The 21,669-nt window shown below is 42.8% G+C and overlaps 1 protein-coding gene across 2 annotated transcripts in view; it reads left to right on the forward strand.

Moving 5' to 3' along the window:
• Positions 1–4,485: 4,485 nt before the first annotated feature.
• Positions 4,486–21,669, forward strand: part of LOC113032039 (nuclear factor of activated T-cells, cytoplasmic 1-like) — a 60,712-nt gene continuing 43,528 nt past the window's right edge. Inside the window, exons 1-4 of one of the 2 annotated variants that reach the window (XM_026184684.1) lie at positions 4,486–4,991; positions 8,762–9,860; positions 11,763–11,922; positions 20,370–20,572. In XM_026184684.1, coding sequence (XP_026040469.1) covers positions 4,871–4,991; positions 8,762–9,860; positions 11,763–11,922; positions 20,370–20,572 — 1,583 coding nt within the window. In that variant the 5' untranslated portion in view covers positions 4,486–4,870. Of the gene's footprint in view, positions 4,992–6,724; positions 6,971–8,761; positions 9,861–11,762; positions 11,923–20,369; positions 20,573–21,669 lie in introns of those variants that run through there. The other variant, XM_026184685.1, reaches the window with a different exon arrangement.

Consider the following 21,669-nt stretch of genomic DNA (forward strand, 5'->3'; position numbering starts at 1 on the left):
CACTGGCAACAAGTTAGTTTGTGCAAATGTAAAAAGCAGCATCTGTGTGTTTACAAGGACACAAGAAATTGTCATTTTCTATGAAATACACGAGCGAGGCGCAGGCCACTCATAAATCTGAGCGCAAGATGTGCTTTTTCTCTAATGCTCTCTGCAGACCTGTTGCGGCTGCTCAGTGCGTGCAGTGTCGCAGGGCCAGATGTATGAACTCTATAATGTATAATCGTACTTTTCCAAAAAAAATGCAAAGTGAAGGCAACTTCTTCAAATGTTTTCTAGATTGAGTACTCCTTTTTTGACATGGTAGCATTAATAGACAAAGTTTAAACACTCTGCAAACTTATTTAGCCCAGTGACAAATATGGATTTGAGCTTCTGTTGAAAAATAAGCAGAACCACAGGGTTTATTTTTGGCAAGTGAACAGAGAACAAGTATAGATCTTTATGATATAAAGATCTGACCTCATTTATGCTTAAACTCTAGTGGGTACTTACAGTTTTTCTGATTGCTTAAGCACATTTTTTGTAACTATTGGCTAATTTTGCAAAACTCTTCACACAAATAAGAAAACCTGTCACTCAATAATCAAAACATTGTAGTTCTCTTGCAAAAGCAAACACAGCTAGATTAACTCTTCACACCTTCGTAAAAATGGTGTTTCCGTATCAAACAGTACACACAAGCCATCATCTACTAAGCACACAATGCACCAACTGCACACTGATGGTATGAATACAAAACACATCTGGCTTTTGCTTTCTCTGTGCACAAGGTAGGCTACTGTATGTCAGTTTGAGCTCATACTTCTGTCATAGATCCATAAGCATAGAGGGATCCAAACTTCAAGTACATCAAAACAAACACAAGTGTTTATTTCCAAGTATAGGATTATTTGCAATCGCCATAATGACTATATGGGTTACTTGGTCTGCAGTGAACATGCTTCCTCTGCCCCCAGCATCTGGTCATCTAGCAATTCTGTAAAGTAACAATTTCAGTATTTTTACATCAATGGTATTGGTGTGTTTCTCATTGGCATATGGCAGTGCTACAAATCTTTGTGCAAAGTGACTGTACTAACCGATTCTCATTTCAAGATGTCCCTATGGTACTTGCTACAGTGTAGCGGCTCGAGTTAGGCTGGACCCGTTGGCCAGCTACCCTCAGGGTCATTCCACGGTTGATTACATGGTCCACTATTGTAGCTCTGATGTCATCAGCAATTCTATTTCTTACTCTTCCTACCCTTCCTCTCCCCCCTCCTCATCTTCCTCTCCCTCCTCCTCGTCTTCCTCTTGCTCCTCCTTGTCCTTGTCGTCCTCTTCATCCTACTTCTTCACCTCCACGTCCTCTTCCTCGGCCTCCTCTACTTCTCACTCTTTCTGCTCCCTCCATTGTACTCCGCACACACAGCTTACCTGTATTATAGTGCTTAGGCTGATTGCAAAGTGAACTAATTATCTAAAAAAGTTTTCACATGTGAAAGTGTGCCAGACAGTTGGCAAATTAGTGTTAATGATAGCCATACATGTGTATACTTTTGCTAGGAGTGTGTTGGAAATTTGGTAATTGAGTGTTGTGCAGTGAATTGTGCCTACAGTTTTGCAAAGTGTGTGTTACAAAATTGCAAACTGAGTGCAAAGCAGTTTTTGTGCTTTTAGTTTTGCAAACTCAGTGAGTGGTTTTGCTATAAGTCTGAATAGTTTTAGAGATTGTGCTACAGGAATTACAGTTAGGGTTTAAGCATTCAGAAAAAACTGTAAATCTGGGCATCGGTTACACTGCTGAGAGAGACACAGTCAAACTCATGAAATAGTATTTACCAAAAAGTGAAAGTTACTTATAATTAGGTATAGTTACTATAAATGCACACATGATGAGATTCATGAGATTTTTACCATGATTTATAGACTGCCTAATAACCCGAAGGCTATATTGTCTGTCACTATTGATGTTCTGACTAACTCTGACTATTGTTGACAGACTGCAGTTAATGACACTTCACTCAGTATCACGGAATCCATCAAGATAAGCCTGTTGACTGCCACTGAACTGTGCCCCACCACAGTCGCTTTAAAGCTGTTCAACAACTTGCGTAGCTCCATGCCACTGACAGTGCCAATCAGTTATGCAGCTCCTTTTTTTTGTTCCTACCGCTGGTTTGTATCATAATTCGTCTCCCGAACTATGTGATTCTTCTTTTTCATCTTTGAGCTCACACATGCTCATCAGCCAAGCCGCAGCTGACGCCAGAGAGCTACTGCAGGCAAAGAAAACAGAGCGTACTATTACTTTCCCCTCGTGCAGACTGCTTACACATGCCCCCCCCCCCCCCCCCCCCCGCGTCCACACACCATGCCTGCCTGCTCCCAAAAGACAGTCTGCTTCTGATTATGTGTGATCATCCTCAAGCTTGCCAGCTACATTTCAGATTCAGAGTCTTTAAAAAAAAAAAAAAAAAAAAAAAACTGGACCTAATTCAAAAGGAGCTAGAGAGACTCTTGTAGAGTGCATCCTCATGCCAAGACCAATGCCCTGTCTGTTTTATAGAAATTGATCTGGAGTCTCACTAAAATTTAATGGGTTCTTCCTTTGCCACGTGCCACCTCTTCATCAGGTTTCATGGAATTCTGTTCGGTTGCTTTTGCACAACGTTGCTGACGGACAAGAAGACAAACCAACAGAGTCAAACATGCAACAAACACAGTGGAAAACATGCTTTTCCTGCTCCATCAGTAAAGAAACCTTAGAGGAGAGTTCATCCAAGGCATTGCTAAACATGCCCATGGCACCAACACACAGTGATATCACTATCCTATATGCACTCCTTGTCTTTACAATTGATTAGATGCTTACATTGAAATGTCTAAGGCTTAAGCTTTAAAGTTATACATAATTAAGTTTGTGACTGCTTTGACAAACAGGTGGTTGTATCTGCCAGCTTTCTCTAAGACATCATCATCTTTCATCTTAGATGATTAGAGACACTGAACTGGACACCTGGGTTGTGCTTACAAAGTCAATTGTTGTGAGTTTTGGAACAAATACCCGTGTAGTGTCCAGAGTGAAATTCTGCTGGCTATTATTTCATTTAAATGCAACCCCTGATTACTAGAGATTAAGAAGACATGGAAGTCAGAGATAACTGACCTAAAGTCTGTGACAGAATTCAGCAACAACGTCATTGATGTTGCTGAATTCTGTGATATAATGGTGGTGATTTAAATACAAAACTTTCACTGCTTTTTAATGAGCGGTGATTTACCCAGTAAACTCTCTGTAAATTGCTTTGCTAAGTTCTGGTAGTTTTTATATAAAAAATGTCCCAACATTTACCACATGGTTCTTCTCAGCATAGCATCTATGAAATACAGTACCTATAAAATGAGTAATAATTTCGGAAGAATGTAATTTAAAGTAATATGGTGCACTATAATATTTATCTATGTGGAAAATTATAATAAAAAAATTTAAAAATATGTATTTTTTAAACAATGACTACTAAGCAGTGACCAGGTTACTGAGAAATACGTAGATTTTCCTAGGGCACCTGCATCAAACCTGAACACTGCTATTACCACTTGGATTTAATTTGACACAGAAAGTAATTTTAAATAATTAGGTAACAAAAAGTTATTTATTTCTCCGTTGTTGTAAGAAAAAACCTCTCACTGGTTGTTACATCATTGTTCCACTGTGCTGTCACGTAAATACCTGTAGGAACTGGTTAGGACTTTCAAAGAATGACAAGAAAATAACAAAATTACAACATACATTTAAATAATATAAGCAATATGCAACAGATTACACTTAGATTAAACAAGATTTTGGCAAACATTTTTTTGAAAATGATGTGATATTGTTTTTATTATATTTTTTTTTAAGAAGAAAATGGATATTAAGTAAATGTTCTAATGATCAAAATAACTTGACTGCCAATGTAAATGGGAAAGGCCATAATAATCACATGAATATATATAGCCTACAATATGAACTGTTGAGGATACACCCATCAACTCCACTACCCAAACTTAGGTAACATCTCACAAGTAAAGCAAGTTTATCCATAGAAAAACATGGGACAAAGACTGTGTGTCGTCATGACAGATAACAGTGGAGAACTACCCAATGTGGTTTGCTGATAAGAGGGGCTACAGTGGGATTTAAGTAAGAAGAAGAAAACTTCTGAAATCCCTCGAAAACAATCTGAGCCTCCAGCAGCTGAAGGAAATGAATACTCGCTGCGATTGTTTTGTTGGCTAATTTTATCATAAAAATGTGAAGAACGGACCTCTTGTTGACTTAACGTTAACCTTGTGTGTGGGCTTTCAGTCTCTTTCACTCTCTCTCTCTCTCTCACGCACACACACACACACACACACACACACACACACACACACACACACACACACACACCTCCCACCTCCTCCGCTGGGATCCCAGGATGAAAGACATCATCAGGCGGTCCAGGAGGTTGCAGAAGCCGGCAGCGTCAACCCTCAATGGGCGGCGCACTGACGGGAGGACGGAGGGTGTTTTCCAACTTTAAAAGCACCGGAGCCGGCCCCTCCGACAAACCGCTCTGCGTCACAGACCTGTGGACATTCTTTAAAACCTCCATTGGGTCGAAGAGAGCAAAACTCACCTTTAGCAGCCGTACCTGCGCGCCTCTCCTAACCCCCTGTTCCCGTTTCCTTTGGTGCGCAGTCCATCGCCGTGTGGTTCAAAGTTGTACACTCGATTTCCAACGAGTCTTTTTGCGAAATATGCTCCTGTTTAGTGGTTTGTCTAGAGAATCAGTGGTGTTTTGAATACTCTCGTTGCACATTACAGCCTCGCAGCCGGTGAAAGTTGCGCATCGCTTGTTGAATGCAGGATACCTTTTGCCTGAGCGTCGCTTCCAAGTTCAGCTTTGGAGCAGCAACCGGCAAGGAGCGAGGACTCCAGTTACTTACTTCTCTCGCCGCCGATATGAAGTCTGCAGAAGAAGGTAAAGAACCCTACATGACTGCGCATCACCAGCACTGTACCCCTATATACATACATATATGTATACATATGTATTACCTCGCTTTAGCTGTGTTTTTTTTAATTTAAAGATGTATTGACACCAGGTGCTGCAGTTAATGCAAAAATGGAGAGCGCATCAGGGCAAACTCGGGGTTAATCCTTCTGTGAGATAAGATTACTGAGAGCTGTCACTGCATTATACCCTCATATTTTACGTTTGCAAATTTATAGACGTCTTAAATTATTGTCTAAGCGTTTGTTTTGGTAAATATGTTTAATTATAACAAGCTAAAAATATCAAATTCTAAAGAAACGTTTTGGCCTTTTTGATGGTGTCACGATTTACCTCCCCTTGTTCTATTTTAAAAAAACAACGCACAAAATAACACGCAAGTAATACACAAGAAGCAGATAAGCTCAGTTTACATACACACCATTAGGTGTCTCCAGCTATCTTTGCAGGTGCTTCTCATTATGTGCAGTGAAATATGATGGGGGTTACACTGTTGCTGTCACCTGCAGTCTTTGTTAAGATCTTCATGTCAATTTCTCTACTTTACTTCCTTTTTTAAAATGAATAAATAAATAAAAAATTGAAATTTTTCTCCAAATGAGCCAAGTGAGATGTTAAAGTTCAGGGTCAGATAGCTCAGAGGCTGCTAAATATTATTTACTTTCCCATGCAATCAAAAGCAAACTCTCTATTTATAGCTTTGTGATTCAGAGTGAGAGGGCAAAATCTGATCACAAGTCACTTATAGCCTTAATTCATAGTGGTGATATCACTGGCTTTTGGTGGATTTCAGGAATTTAATTTTGTCTCTGAGGTTAGAGAGGGACGGGTGCAGGCGGTATTATTATTCAGTTCAGTCCCTTGATACTAAGCTTTATAATTTGTAACAGATGTGCGTGTATATACATGTGTTTGTGAGTAAGAGGGAGCACTGTGATCTGTGCATGCAGGGATGTTGGGGTAGCTTGCTTGACAAGGAGACGTGCTTAACCACACACAGCTCCAGCAGTGTGGCGAGGGCTGCTTTAGTGTCACACATAAACTCAGACACGCAGACACTCAAACGCAAGCACACAGACACACACAAACACACACACAGAGACCATGCTGGTGTTCTGCCATAGCGCATACTCAGCCATGTGCGATAAGTGGCCCCAGAGTTCTTAGTTCCAGAGGCTGCAGATGACTTTTGTGGGCGACCACCTATCTCTCTATGAGGTCCCGTCACTCTTAGCCCAGCCTAGACCACAATGCCTGCGGATAAACCCGTCCATTCTTTAGTCAGACTAGTTTGGTTGTAGGGAGAGAATGTGTTTTGATCACAATAGCATAATTGGAAAAAAATTGGGGAGTGCAAAGAGAGCACGCTATAATTTGTGTTTTCAAATTAAATCTGCTTGCACTGCATTTTCAGCACATTGCAAACAACCGGGGAGGCACTGCCTCTTGTTAGTGACTCATTTTGATTTCTCTTTTACTCGCTTCACCCCAACAAAATCTGATCTGCTTTCCCAATTTTGTTATTCGGCAGTTGTGATGCGTGTCACCCGGAAAAGCCAAGTTTCAAGATCATGCAGCAAACAAGAGTGAAAGCCCTAGTGTGTTTGAGTGGGTGTTAGAAGAAGTGAAGTGTGCTGCAGCGCAGTGCACTGATCACACACATTCAAAAGGAAGGGGGGGAAAAAAAACAGCCGCAACTGTAAGCAAAGTCAGTCAGGCCTGAACTGAGGAGGTGTGTCACAAGGGCTAGAGTGGGCAGGAGATTATCATCTGTTCAAACCAGAGAAAAAGAGCATCGGCGAAGACTGAGCTGAATGCTCACTCGCCCTTACTTTGAAAGACTACGATGAGTGGTGCAGAAATGAGTTTTCAGCATGAAGAGCAAGAGTTTGATTTCAACTACATTTTTGAGTACAGCCAAAGTGTCCAGAAGGAAGGGGAGAAAGGTGCGTACTGATCTGCTATTATGACATTGTAATTCTGTGAAGTAGGCTCTAAAGGGGTTTGACATTTAGCCTCTTCTAACCCCGTATAAAAAGTAACTTTTCCAAGTCTGTAGGTTTAGTGAATAAGTGTCTCTTATAGTTTTCAAAAGGACGACTTCAATTTAGTTTGGGTTTCTGTCACAATACATGCGCATCTCCTGGAATACATGTCCTGCGCACGTAGTGTTACTACCTCTGAAAATAGACTCTCATAAGCTAATTTTACCTTGCCTACCCACATATTTTATGTTGTGTGACAGATCTGTCATTTCATGTGATACACAGTATTGTGGTTAACAAATATCGAATGGTTCAGAGAGGGGAATGCCCTTTGCTGGGTTTCAGACTGAATGGTTTTATTTCTGTAGCTATTTTTACCCTCATTGACGTTATCAATAAAAGGCAGGCGTGAGGTTTACAACTGTTGACACAGCAGCCACCCGTGTCAAGGCTAACTGAAGAGGCATGCCTGCCTTCCAAGCTATCTGGGCTCTATATTGTTGCACTGGACGTGATTTCCTTGTGTACCTGCCTGCACTTGTCCTCTGTTTATGTGTGTACCGGTGGTGTATCTGTGTGTAGCGCAAAAGCAAACTCTCCTTGACTTAATCACATGCTCAGAGCGATGCGAGAGTGCTGTCAGTTTTCCACAGGGGAGGGCCTAATTCACTCAGTGAGTGATGCAATCAATCAAATAAAGCATCCATCAGTGCTGCTGGAGGAATTCCTGTAGAGTACATATGACAGCAGGGTGTGCCAAATAAAGCCTTAGATGAACTGATCAAACAAACAGAGTGGCTGCTCGACTTGCGACTACACAGCAGCCTCATACAGTAACCGCTTTGAGATGATTGCTAAGCTTCTCCAGATGTTTATAAAGAAGTGGGCTAGTCAGAATCTGAAAAACATACTGGAGAGATTTGTGTAGGGGTATTGTTCTTAAATGTGACCAGAGTTCTTAAATGTGACCAGTTCTAGAAATTACATTCCCTCGCAGTTAGGCTATAGTGTTCTCCAAAATTATGTTTAGTCATAGTGTGTTTCACAAATAAATTTTTTTCTTCAACGTGTTTTCTCAGTTTATTTTTTACCAAGAAGTTTTGCATTTATCCCTGTGGTATTTCAGAAGACTGGTTAACATTGCAAAACATGACAAATTCAATTCAATTTTATTTGTATAGCACCAAATCAAAACAACAGTCACCTCAAAGCTTTTAATATCATAAAGTAAAGACTCTGTAATAATAAAGAGAAATGCCAACAATCAGACAAACTCCTTTGAGCAAGCACTCGGCGACAGTGGGGAAAAAAAACTCCCTCTTTAGAGGAAGAAACCTCTGGGAGAAACAACAGTGACAACAGCAGCAGGGACAGACACAACTGAGAGGGAGCATGAATACATCAGAATTAGATTGTATAGACTGAAATGGAGGGGCTGAGGCAGAGGTGGCTTTGCAAAGTGACTCCACAGGCAGCTGCGACTTTATGCAAGATGAGGTAGTTTAAATAACATGTTCTATTTGAGATTTCCCAATAAGATGGGAATTAAATTAGCTATCCTCTGATATGGGCTGTTTGGCTTTGAGACCACTGAGCTTCACTCCAAGGCCTGCCAGAACTAATGCTATGCTTGTTTTAAAAATGCAATTTAGTTGTATGGGAATATCATTTTTTTACATTCTGAACTTTGCTCTGGAAAGTAACACATATTTGTGATTCTCTGTTTCTTAAATATACTTCTTATTTTTTCAGATGCATACAGCTACACACCAAACGTCAGCCTGTCCCTTCCTCTGGGTATGGGCAGCCCCTGTCTGGCCACTCAGTACCATACCTTACAGTCCAGTCCAGTCATCTCAGTTTCCTCTTGCCACCAGACGGGATACAGCAGTGACAATCATGCAGCATCAGGTTATTATCTGCCGCACAGCTTGAGACCCAATGGTGCTCCAGCCCTGGAAAGCCCCCGCATTGAGATCACTGCCTACAGCCAGTACCCTGAGGATGAGGTTGAAGAGAGCAGCAGTGAGGACCACATTGTCAAACGGGGGGTCAACATTGTCACACTGACGCTCCCCAATGCAGAGGGGTACCGTGATCCCAGCTGCCTCAGCCCTGCCAGCAGCATTTCGTCACGCAGCTGCAACTCTGAGGCGTCATCCTATGAGTCAGGGTTCTATAACTACGACAACTCCCCGCAGAACTCCCCCTGGCAGTCCCCCTGTGTTTCTCCCCGAGGATCATCCATGCTTCTGTCATGCCCACATGCCAGTGGCCCCGCAGGGTCCCCTCACAATTCACCATCCACCTCCCCTCAAATTGGAGCCGTGGCTGAGGAAGGCTGGCCGGCACAACCTCGTGGCTCTAGACCAAACTCCCCTTCCTACAGTGGAGGTGGTGGAGGCGGTGGAGGCAGCGGTGGTAGCATGGGGAAGAGAAAGTACAGCTTCAACGGCACCTCCTACCATCAAACGCCCTGCTCACCCAACCAGTCAGCGACACCCTCTCCACATGGCTCCCCCAGGGTCAGCATTACGGATGATAACTGGCTTGCCAACACCAACCAGTACACCAACTCTGCCATCGTGGCTGCAATCAATGCTCTAACCACAGATGGGGTGGTAGACATGGGGGAGGGAATCCCAGTCAAGACGCGGAAGACGATGCTGGACCACTCAGCCTCCATGAGTCTGAAGGTGGAACCTGGAGGCGAGGAGCTTGGTCCTGATGGAGAGCTCTGCCACGAGGACTACCCCTCCCGCCTGGCCCTCAAGAAGGAGAGCTACTGTGGGGGGTTCCTGGATGTGCCTCAGCACCCATACTCCTGGTCTAAACCCAAGCCTTACCTCAGGTAGGCTGAACCAGCTCCTGCTGTCTCAAATAAATTTAGTAATTCTCTATCAAGTACAGTCTAAATGTTCAGAAATTGAAATAGCCAGCAATTTAGCCAAAAGAAAATTGTCTATGTGTCTCTGCTTAAGACAGAATTATGATCCTAACGCTTGGTCTGAGGGTCAGGATTTTCTACATATTACAATTCATCACATTTCATCAATTCCATTTCTCCATTGTTCTCTTTTTCCCCACATTTATAATGTTTTTTATTTATTGTGAGGACAAGATGGTTTTAGTTTTCAATCTTCAAAAGGCAGAGATTCCAATTTACATGCCCTTCACTTCCAAAGGAGTTCCCTTTGAAGATCAGAACTATTTCATAAATCGTATTTCACATTGAGGAGTTGCCCAGCATGCATGTGCCGCCGTTGCCATCGCAACCCTCACACAAATATAACAACGAATACAGTCACACATGCACACACTCAGACAAATAGACTCTTGCACTGAACAATAGTATTGATTTTTGTCAATTGAGCAAAGCGGGGTTTTTTTCTTTTTGCTCCCTTGTGGCATTCCCCCCCCCCCCCCCCCCCCCCCCCCTTAAGCCAATAACACACTTTCCTGTCGGAAATCAAGTGTTTGATTAAGATACTGAGCAACAGGAAGCAATGGTGACAGGGCTGGCTGAAGGGGAAGCAGCCTGTGAGTTAATCAGCCGGCGCGCTCCACTGGTTTGTCGCGCCATCGGCCCATCTTTTCTCTGTGTAGCTAAAGTGATGTCATGCACTGAATAGGCAGATAAAGTCCTGCGGGGGGAAATCAGTTCATTTTGGGTCAACAAACAGCCCGCAAGTTCCACAAAGATGCCAGAGATTGGTTTCAGTCGAGCCACTCTTCAGGTCAGGGGTTTGCGTTTACCAGGCATCCGGCAAAGAGAAATATTGTCTTGCACATGTTTGTTTTGGTTTAGATATCTCCACGGTGTTCACATGGGAAGCTTTGACTCCCCATCAGGAGAACAATGATGTTGAAGGAGGCCAGCTGTAGCTCTGAGAAAGAGATATCATGCTCCCAGGCAAGGTGTGTGGCTGACCTTGTTCCATGACACCATTGTCTTCAACACCAGCTTTTTGCATTTTAGAATTTTACAGTTATCAATTTAAAATTGAATTATATATACATACATATATATATATATATACATATACATATGTGTGTGTGTGTGTTAAAAAAGCTGCCTGACTGCCAGGCAGTGAGAGATTTGTTTTTGTGCCCCAGAACTGTCTTTCCTCCCACTGTCACTTTCTTAACTCGCTGCGTCTTTTTCCACCTGCCACACCATAATGCAAAACATGCCGCGCTCTAACCGGGGCACATTTGTCTCTCATTTATTTTTCACAAAAAGAAAGAAAAAACAAAGGGGGAAAGCGGGGGCCACTAATTATTACCCAGACCCAAGGAATTACACGCAGTCGGGGGATGACTTCAATTGATTAGATTAGAGACCATGATGAAATGGAGAGGGCTCAAGCCAGTTGGATTACAACAAAGTGTCCCAATTTCAGGCTAATTTAAAGCAAGTTTAGTTTAGATTCAGACTTCTGGATCCTTGGAGGAAAAAAAAATATGGTAGTTCATACTTTGGCAAATTAGATGAAAACCAAAATAGAGAAAACAGAATGTACATAAAAAGACAATCATTTGCCATATGTCTTCATTTATTTGTTCCAAGCAAAGTGGAAACGTATAACTCACTGTTCTTTCAGGAAAGAAAAAGCCAGACACTGGGGGTTTTAGCCCAGAAAGGCAAAATCTTTGGACCGTGTAAATGTGAATTCACTATCCTGTTGAAAGGTGGGAATGATACATAGTGTTATTCTCACCTAATAACAATCAATGTGTCATGTAATTACAGCCCATCTTTGCCAGCACTTGACTGGCAGCTTCCATCCTGCTCCGGCCCTTACAACCTACAGATAGAAGTGCAGCCAAAGTCCCACCACAGGGCCCATTATGAGACTGAGGGGAGCCGAGGAGCCGTGAAGGCCTTGTCTGGAGGACACCCTGTGGTACAGGTATGCTGCCAGCACTAATGTTCAAACAACAAATGCTGCTGCTGTGCACTTTTGCATTTACCCAGAGACAAAGTTAGCTTTGTAGTTTTAGACTGTGCAATAATTTGCTGTCATTACAGCATGAGAGGTAACAAGTGCATGCTGATTAACAGCAGTTTTCTATCCAACGCCAATCTGGTGACATGAACGTCTGGCTGTTGCTTATTTTATGACAGCATGTAGTCACAGAGCAAAGTCAACACAGCCCTGACATTTCTTTCATTAGTCACAACGTTGATGTTCGTTTGCTTTTCTTTTTTTTTCTCTCTCGACGAAATCAGATTTGGTTGGTTAGACTGTGTTTAAATACAAACTACTGTATGCGACTGCTGCTCAAACCATCCAGAAATGATTAGCTACAGTAATCTTTTAATGCTGTTTTTGGCAAATCAGATTCCAAATATTGGAATAATGAGTGTGATTTGAGCACAGTGCCTCTATCTGTTAAGATTAAAATGGATCTATTATGATGACTTTCAGCTCTAGCCACTACTAAAATGGATTTGCAAGATTCACAGGCAGTGAACCCTGGTACGGCCCCCCAGTTTACTCAGTATATGAATCAAGCTGTTTTAGCTAACTTCCCTCTGCTTTTGAGCTCTCTTACCTCCCATTTGCTGCTTTGAAGAGCAGATGGATGGAGCTTCTGCACTTACAGATCATTTTATATGTCATTACACAACCAAAGATTATAAAATGGCATTACAGATGAGGTCACTCTATTCTACACACAAACCACATGCACAGAGATAAAAAAAAATAAAAATTAAATTTGTCTAACTAGTCAGCTAGCTTAAAAAAATGCAGGCCTTTCTTGTAACTTCTGACAGCAGCTGTGCAGCACTTGCACACTGCAGGCGGTATATCTCAGCATTTTCTTGTATGCTGCGTTTTTAAATGTTCCCTAAAGCTGACAGTGAATCTGCTGCTGTAATAAGTCACTCTGACCAGCAGCAGTGCATGCTGACTGGAGGAGAAGCGTCGCCCCTCGCTATTGTATTTGGCAAACACTTAAGGAGCACACGTCAGTCTCACCAGCGGCACAGCACAGAGCTCCTTTCTCAGCTCCGCTGTCATCACGCTGTGCTGACATCTCAGTTTACACAAGGTGGGGATTTAGTCGTGTGTGCATGTCCTTAAGGTAAACTTGTCTTTGAAGCAGCTTATTTGCATTTAAACTGTATCTATCCTACTAACTATATGAATATTTGCTGGCTCTGTCAGAGAAGGGATTGAATGGTTTTAGATGGCAGATAGCCTGCTTTCCATGCAGCTAGACTCTGCAAGCCTAAAAAAACACACACAAAAAGTTCCTGGAACTATAAAGTTTAATTGGTGGTCCATCCTTAGCTTTAAATGTTGTTAGCACCGCAGCTATTTTGTAAATAGATGTTGTCAGCACACCCTGGTCTGCACAATGTCAAATGCATTTGACAGCTGTTGGCCAAAGTTGTGTTATAAAGACGCCTGTCAACCTGCAGGTTTTTTCTGTAAATACAGGTAATTATTCCCCTTCTTTACAAGCCTTTGAATATCAACATGCAGGTGAATCAACACTTTACCCCTCACAGTTCACTGTGCTACAGTAAGAGGCCCAGCAGACTCAGGCTCGTTTTGATTTTAGGTCACGTCAATTTCTGACTTGCTCTCTCTCTCGGGGGCCGAATAGGAACTCATAAATAACACTCCTGAGTGTCTTTACATGTGGCCCTGTCAATATTCACGCTCATGATTTGATTCTGTTATTTAAAATCGCCCATTTAGCGCCAACATTCTGAGGATATTCCCAACCCTCGCTGAGCGCCCTGACCAAATATTATATGAAAATACGATGACAGATGCTTTTCCATCACACCTGCTTGCTTGCTCACATACCTCACATTTTCTTTTCTTGGTGAGGAGTGATTTATGACCCCGATATTGCCTGTGCAGTCAATTGGGATATCTTGAGGGTTTCATAACAGTGGAAACCACTCCGAGCATGGCAGTTGGCAGGAAGATGAATCTATGAGGATTAGGCAATCATGTGTACATGCTGGAGGGTAAAGGATAGAAGAAAAATGTGGTGTTTTTTTTGTTTGTTTTTTTGAAAACCTGACTTTTTCACTCCTAGGCACTCCCTTTGTCTTTGTTGTGGTGATGTGAAGAAATTGTGTTGTTACAATCTCGGAGGATAGGGCGCGTGGTGTAGTCCCCAGTGCCCTGAGGTAATGAGTGGCAGGCACTGGATGGGTGAAGTGCAGTCAAGGAGAATGAGTCAATAATGACACAAGGGCACGAGTGTAGGAAGAAGCTAAGGCAGTGTGTGTGTGTGTGTGTGTGTGTGTGTGTGTGTGTGTGTGTGTGTGTGTGTGTGTGTGTTCTTCATGATTCTTGAGACTGGAGAGAAGGAAAGAGAAGGGGCAGAGGGAGTCACCAGGCAGCTGTGGCTTGGCTTGCCTGCCCCAAGAGATGCTCTGTATCCTGCTGATTAGGACCTGAGTAGCCCTGAGGTTGGCTAAGCATGACAGTGGTGCACGGGAGTCAGTACCCATCAGAGGCCACCTCCTCTTTCCATGCACCGGTGCCTCTCTGCCTCCCTGGTGGGCCCGAGGCTGTCACTCCCTGTGAACCGTTCATCCTTCAACCATCTCCCAAATCCACACCAGCAGGCCTACCTCGGTTAAAACCCAGCCATCTACAACTCTATTGTTTTTTTAGGTCATGGATGATCAGACACACGTGCTATGAGCAATCGTGACATGTGTGTTGGAAAGCAGTTCTGGATGAACCCCCCACCCAAAAAAAAGAAAAGAGAAAACAGCAAGATGATGAAAAACATACAGGGATACACAGGTTCCACACTGACAAAGTACTCCGTAGAGAGTGGCTAATATACAGTGAAACCAAGGCGCTCATGTGCACATTTACTGCTGTCTTGTTTTTCCTTGACACACAAAGGTGTTTATGTGATGGGTGGTTGCACAGAGAATGGAAGGTCTTTGCTCCAGTCATACGCCAATGAAAACCCTGGCTTACCATGACTCCCTAGCCTTTCACCATTTGCACCAACTCGTCTCATCAATTTCCATTCCAAATCAAGGTCATCTATTCTCAAGTCAGACACCAACCCTACCTCCTCTCCTCTGCATCTCCAGCCTTTTAACCCCCTCTCTCATCACCGGTCCACTCTGTGACCCCCGCTGCTGCTTTTCCACTTTACTTACTGCATCAGACCACAACACCATTAAGGGGATCTAGGGTACTCTAACAGTTCCTCTCACACTCTTCCAGACTCTCCCCCTTGCTTTACCACAGCTGTGTTTAATGTCTGACGCCGTGCTCAGGAAAAACCAACAACCTGGTCTACCTTTACTTAAAATATAACCGCAACACTGATTTATTTGGTTGTTTGTTTCTTCTTTTAACTGAGCAGACCATTTAAAAAAGACAACTGCAATTATAAAGTTTTCATTAACAATAGAGTGACCGATCTAACATGAGTTCAGATCAAGATGTTGCAACAGCTTTCAAGTTCAACCACAGACAGGAAAACAGACATCCGCCAGGCCCTTGGTAACAGCAAACAACACCTGTGAAGAATTAAACCTGTCCTGCAGCACACAGAGCAGAATTGCTTATGGCTAATTCATATAGGATAATCACTGGCCTGTAAGGCTTTCACCCCCCACACACATACATGCACTTTCTCATTAAGTTTAAAGCAGTAACACACATGTGTAATTTCAGGATGTGGCCATCATCCTTATTAACGTGTGCGTGACTTAATACTCATCTCTCTTCCTCTGCAACTTTATGTAATGCACATCAAATTTGCAGTATATTTCCGCCATGATGACATGAAAGACTTAAGCAAACACGTGCTCGGGTTTTTCGCATGTGCGGTTTCACCTTGGGATCTGGTCCTTGCTGGCTGCGTAATGTCTCGAAAGAAGAACACCCTGATCTACAGCACTCCATACTGTAGCTGCTAATTGCTCATTAAATCTACCGCCGCCTTATGTTTGATATTCAAAAGGATTGGTGTACCCTGTAGTGCTGTTAGAGCTTAGTCAAGGCTATTATTTGCTGCCCAAAGGGGCATTTATGCCACTCTCAAATTGTGGTTCTCCATCTGCGGGGTTTCCCTTACACTGGTATTGGGCTGCCACTAATTACAAGTTAATAACAAGTGGAAAAAGTTGAGGTTATGTGTACATCGTTTTCACTGGTTTGAGGTGACAACCAAACCGCAGATTTATGAGGTAAGATAAGAGTGGGTAATCTGGCTACTTAGGGGCATAGCAGTGATCTATGCTTCATCCTGCACAAATTTTCTGTAGGCTTTAATGATGGGTCTTATGAATGGCTGATAAAATCAAAATTTAAAACAATGTTATTTGACATAAAATTTGGACCTTTAGTAGTCTAGACATGGGCCTGTGCTCAAAGCTACACCCTCAATACTCGAAGTATTAGTAAAGAAAATAAAAACTTTAAAGGATATAGCTGTTTGGTTGCTTATAAAAGTTGCAGCATGTGAAGCCATGGAAACAGTGCACATTAAAGGATTGCATATGTTGCGTTATGCATTCAATATGAGACACGGGAGACATTAGAGGGTCAGGGGGGCGATGGAGTAAAGTCTGGAAGGAGAGACAGCGTGGATGAGTGTACGTCTAATTGGGTACAGCAAAGGCTGGCTGGTGTGAGTGTGTCAGCACTTGACAGAGAGGAGAGCGTGATAATGGGAAAAAGCCTGCATCTGCTGTTGTAGTTCTCCTCCCCCCTCAACCCCTCCTCTGCTGCTTCCAGTTGTCTTCTCTCTCTCCCCCCCGATTCTCTGCGCCACGTGGACTTCTACGAGTCATGACATTTCTCCAGGCGGTGATGAAATCACCGCAGAGGGATAGAAGGCAGCCTTCACTGCGGGGCCTGTGAAGTGTATTCACACTCAATTTCTAGCCAGGCCAGACAAATCTAATTTACCACCAAGTCATTATTAAACTTTAAATGTTCAAATCCCCACTTTGAATGGTTGCAGCAGCATTAAGAATGTCACTTTTACTAAAGAAGCTGAAGGATAAAATCCACTGTGAAAAATACATTATATTTATTGGAATAAAAACACCCTCTGTCGCTATTTGATCACATGTGACTTTCATTGAGTGAAGCAAATAAGAAAATGGGGGGGGGAAGAAAGAAAAGAAATAAACTGGGGCTGTCTCCCAAGGACTAAAGCTTTCTGTATTGCTGATGGAGCTGAGAAGACCCAAAGGCAGATGGGAGCTGAATGGCGGTGAGCACCCAGAATGTGCCCTCCTCTTCTCTATTTATCATCACAACTGACCTAGACAATACAGCTGCACACTATTATGCAGTTAATGCCTCAGCTGCCATGGTCGCGATGTTTTACTTGAGCGTCAGCTCTCAGAAATAGGTTCATACAACAAGCTGACACAGTGGCAAAAGCTGGCACCGGGAACAACTGCCTCAATGTAAGACTGGTTTCAGTGAATGATCTCAAAATAAACATGTAGTGAGCGTTCAGCCCGATGGGCCATATTTTACAGCAAGAAGAAGCTCATCTGGTCAAAATTAGTGTCTCTCTCACAGACAGCGTCAGACACAAATGCAAAGCTGAGGTCGCAGGTGTTTAAGTTCTGTCTACACAGTCTTGACTCCCCCTGTCTTAATTCCCACTTTGAGAATAAAATGAAGAAGTGAATTTTTCACTGTGCGTGTGGCGTGCAGTTGAGGGAGCATCGCAGGAGTTTAGCAGAGGTGAAGGAGTGGGATGGGGGGAGACTGTAGCGAGAGGGTCAGGGGAGCACATATGGTAAAGGAATTGAGTGAGGTCGCTCAGGGGGGATCACGCTGCCTTCGTTTGCTGCTGGGAAGAGCAGCGTCACCACGAGGACTACCTGACCTCATTAATCACATCCTCCTTTTGAGCGAGGATGCCGCCGCCATTGCCGTGCGCTACAGCAGGATGAGAGGAGCGAGAACCTCCTCTACCTCCCGCTTCTTTTGTGGCCCTCGCCACGTGGCGGCTGAGGTAATGTTTTGGAGGTCAAAGAGAAATCCAAAGAAGTCCATTGCCGCAGATGACACGGGTTTGTAGTGCAACTGCCAGCGTTTTATTAAATCACAAGGCAACGTCATGCAATTTAACGCTCCGATGTTTCAGATTTGTACCTCATGCTCCACCGTGGCCCTCCTCTGATTCAATGCGCCCGTAACTGGTAGCATGTGTGGCTATGGATAATTACTTCTGGTGACACCATAAGTAAAATATAACAAGGGAACAGCGTCTGCCGGTGAGATCACTCTATAGATGAAGTGGTCCCTTGAGATGCCAAGACTTCAAGAAGCTCCTGACCTCGGCCTAACTCACTGATGACTAGCATGTGTGACTAGCTCCAGGTCAAGACAGCTGCTAGAGACACTATGGGGAGCTCAAGAGAAAAAATATGATGGTTGGAACTGGAGATGAATGACAGCCTTAGTCTTACCACTCCCTCCGCACTCCCTCGATATCTGAATCAAAGACCAAGCCAGATAACCACCGGTGCTTAGGTTATTGAAGCATATGGATATATAATCTATTCCCGTGACTGGTCATATTCTATTCCTATTCAAGATAATTAATAATGAAAATTGTGTAACAGAGACCACAAAGAGCACATCCTCTGCCTTGTCTTGCATCCAGCAGAGCTGTCATCAAGTGCCGACCAAGGCCATTTAATCCTTGTCGTTATTATGAGACCAAATGACTTTTGATACTGTATCCAGACAAATCTGCTCTCAAATCAAAGGCCTTAGGTGTCGATGACACTGTGGTACTAATTTCCACAGACACCCAATCAGGTTCAGAATAACTTTCCAGTCTTATACCAGTCTTGCTCTTCTTTACACCCCCCCCCCACCCCCCCAATTCCTGCCTGCCCTCTCAAAGGTAATTATAAACCCATTAATCAGATTATGTCATAGGTTACATGTGGTCTTCATTTCATTGTATGACTCAGTCTGTTAGATAAACAACAGGGGTCTTTTATTCCATTTGACGTTACCACTGTTTTCACTCGGATGGAGCTCAAACAAAATTGGTCTGAAGCGGTGCGCTGGAGTAATTGACCAATTTGTGGGATTTTTCAGATGGTCATGGCTTGTTGAGCCTTGGTCTTAAGTAACTGATCCCTCACAGTAAACGTCACATGCGGTCAAGTAGCCACCTGGGTGGATCTGTGGAGGTCCACCCGATCAGAAGTTAGGCTTTTTGGGGTTTTATGTATACCAGATGGATTCAGCGGCTTCTTGATAGTGTTTAGGTTTGGAGAGATTTCTAAGCCATAGGAACAATTTGCATTACAAAGAGAAACTATATCCTGGGAGGTCTTTGGTGTTAAGACTCGGCCACGCTAGAAATAACTTGGTTAGTGGATTATTCTGGTCAGAAATCATTCACAAAGTATCAGTTGCCCTTCACCACATCTTGGAATTTAAAACATTCCCTGCATTTGGATGTTTTTGAGCCATTACACACTTGGTTAAATGATCGAATGATGTTACTTTAGACACAGACAGAAAATTATACTGGGACATTGAATTTAAATTGGCAGTTACAGTTTATATTTGAAGTACATTTGAACCCAAATTCAACAGTGTGCACAGGCATGGATTATTTTTCCTTTTTTTGAAGATTTGATCTTTTTATTAGCTAAGCAGTAGCGGCTAATGGCAGGCTGCTAGAGGAAGTGGTAGTTGTTTGAAGTGGTGGTTCTGATACAGGAGTCTCTTTCATCACAGTGGGACACAGTCTGCGCTCTTTAATGGAAATCATAATGCATGTTCATAACTGCCCAAAGGTAAAGGGGCTGGAGCACGTCTGCACTCCCTGCTTCATGAGCATTCAGGCGTAAAGTTTTAATAAGTTTAATAGCTAACTGTGTGTTGATAATCATCACAGAAAAACCATTGATTTGTACTGTTTATTTATTTATTTTGAACAGTTTAAGTAAGAGTTTGAGTTTTGATTTCATCTATTTGATGCCCTCCGTTATACTGGAAACATTTTCCCAGTCATCTCCTTAAGTATCAGCTGTGAAACTTTTATCAGTCTTTGTCTCTGTGTTTCCTGCTCAAACACCCAGAAACAATAAAAAATCTTTTGATTTCTCTTCCTAAAGGAATGTAGAAAAGAACAGCAGACCACTGAGAGAGAGCCTCCAATCCAACCAGAAAAAAACAAACAATGAAAAAGAGCTCATGTTCACAGCTCTTCTGCCTGGTCAAAGCTATCAATAAAGGTTCCTTTAACAGTTGCTAATGTGCGTCCAGTCTCGATTTCCTAAATGAGGGGTTGCCTGAGATGGAGGTCTTAAAACCTGATGTTGCCTCTTACCTGGGTCTCTTTGTTCTCTTGCCAGCTTTATGGCTACATGGAAAGCGAGCCGCTCACCCTGCAGCTGTTCATAGGGACCGCAGACGACCGCCTCCTGCGACCACATGCCTTCTACCAGGTCCACCGCATCACGGGCAAAACCGTCTCCACCGCCAGCCATGAAGTCATGCAATCCAACACCAAAATTCTGGAGATCCCTCTGCTGCCTGAGAATAACATGAGAGCTATGTGAGTGCTATCCACGCTTTCTTCCATTAACTTCAAAACACAAGCAGAAATGTGCACAATCTCTTTCTTTCTGCACCTTTCTCTTTGTTATGTCTCTATAGGATGAGAATGCTTATTGATAAATATTCTTGAGCTTTCACTTCAAAACAGGCCTTCAAATTTGAGTTCCATGCTTTTACCCCAAGAGATGCACAAACGTTAAAGAAAAAGCAAGCGCCGAGTTCATGGGTGCTTTAATTCAGCCCAGTGTGAATATGGCCAGTTTGAGGCTTGCACTTGGAGTGCCGTGATCCACCAGAATAATGCGGTCCCGTTACACTTGGCTTGGTCAACATATTCCACCGAGACAAATATATGAGGCGAGTTAGAACATCCCAACTGAACTAACAAGTCTGGTGAAAAGAATGATTTGGGCTTGGAGGGCAATTAGTCACATTCATGTAGCCTGCAGTACCCAAAGCAAACAATAACTTTATTGGCCTGTTTGTATTAAGACCATAACTGCCAATTCTGATACCAATTTAGCAATGTCAACTGATTACTACTAAAATAAGCAAATTTAAAATGTATTTTGTATTGTTAGTTTTGTATTTTCAATTGTTCCTTGACCAGCTGGCTGGCGTGCACAATGAAAAAACAAAACAAAAAAACAACAAAATGGATCCAACCATCATGGAAGCCACTTTATGCACACCTGTGTTTTTCTAATGGGTCAGAAAGTCTTCTGAAAAATCGACATCATCATTTGCTGGACAGCAGTGGCCGTCTACTGCACCATAACCAAACAGAAACTTCTGAAACAGAGCTATGTCAGTGTCATTCGTGAAGCAGCTGGCGCAACAGTAGTCTTTCACTTTAATGAATGAAACTCGTAGATCTGCTCTGTAAAGTTTAAGTTAGGCCGGTCATCTTATATTTTAGTCATTTTATACCGTAAAAAGTTCATAAAATGGTTTATTTTTATGAAATTAAACTGGACATACATAATTTCATGTGTCACATATCACATATGTCACATAAACAGTGTAGCCAAGAGATAAAAAACAAATAGCTTTTTTTAAATGACAAAAAGTGTCATAAGTGTCTGACCTCAATGT

Source organism: Astatotilapia calliptera, chromosome 11 (assembly GCF_900246225.1).
Source record: "Astatotilapia calliptera chromosome 11, fAstCal1.2, whole genome shotgun sequence".
NCBI lineage: Eukaryota > Metazoa > Chordata > Actinopteri > Cichliformes > Cichlidae > Astatotilapia > Astatotilapia calliptera.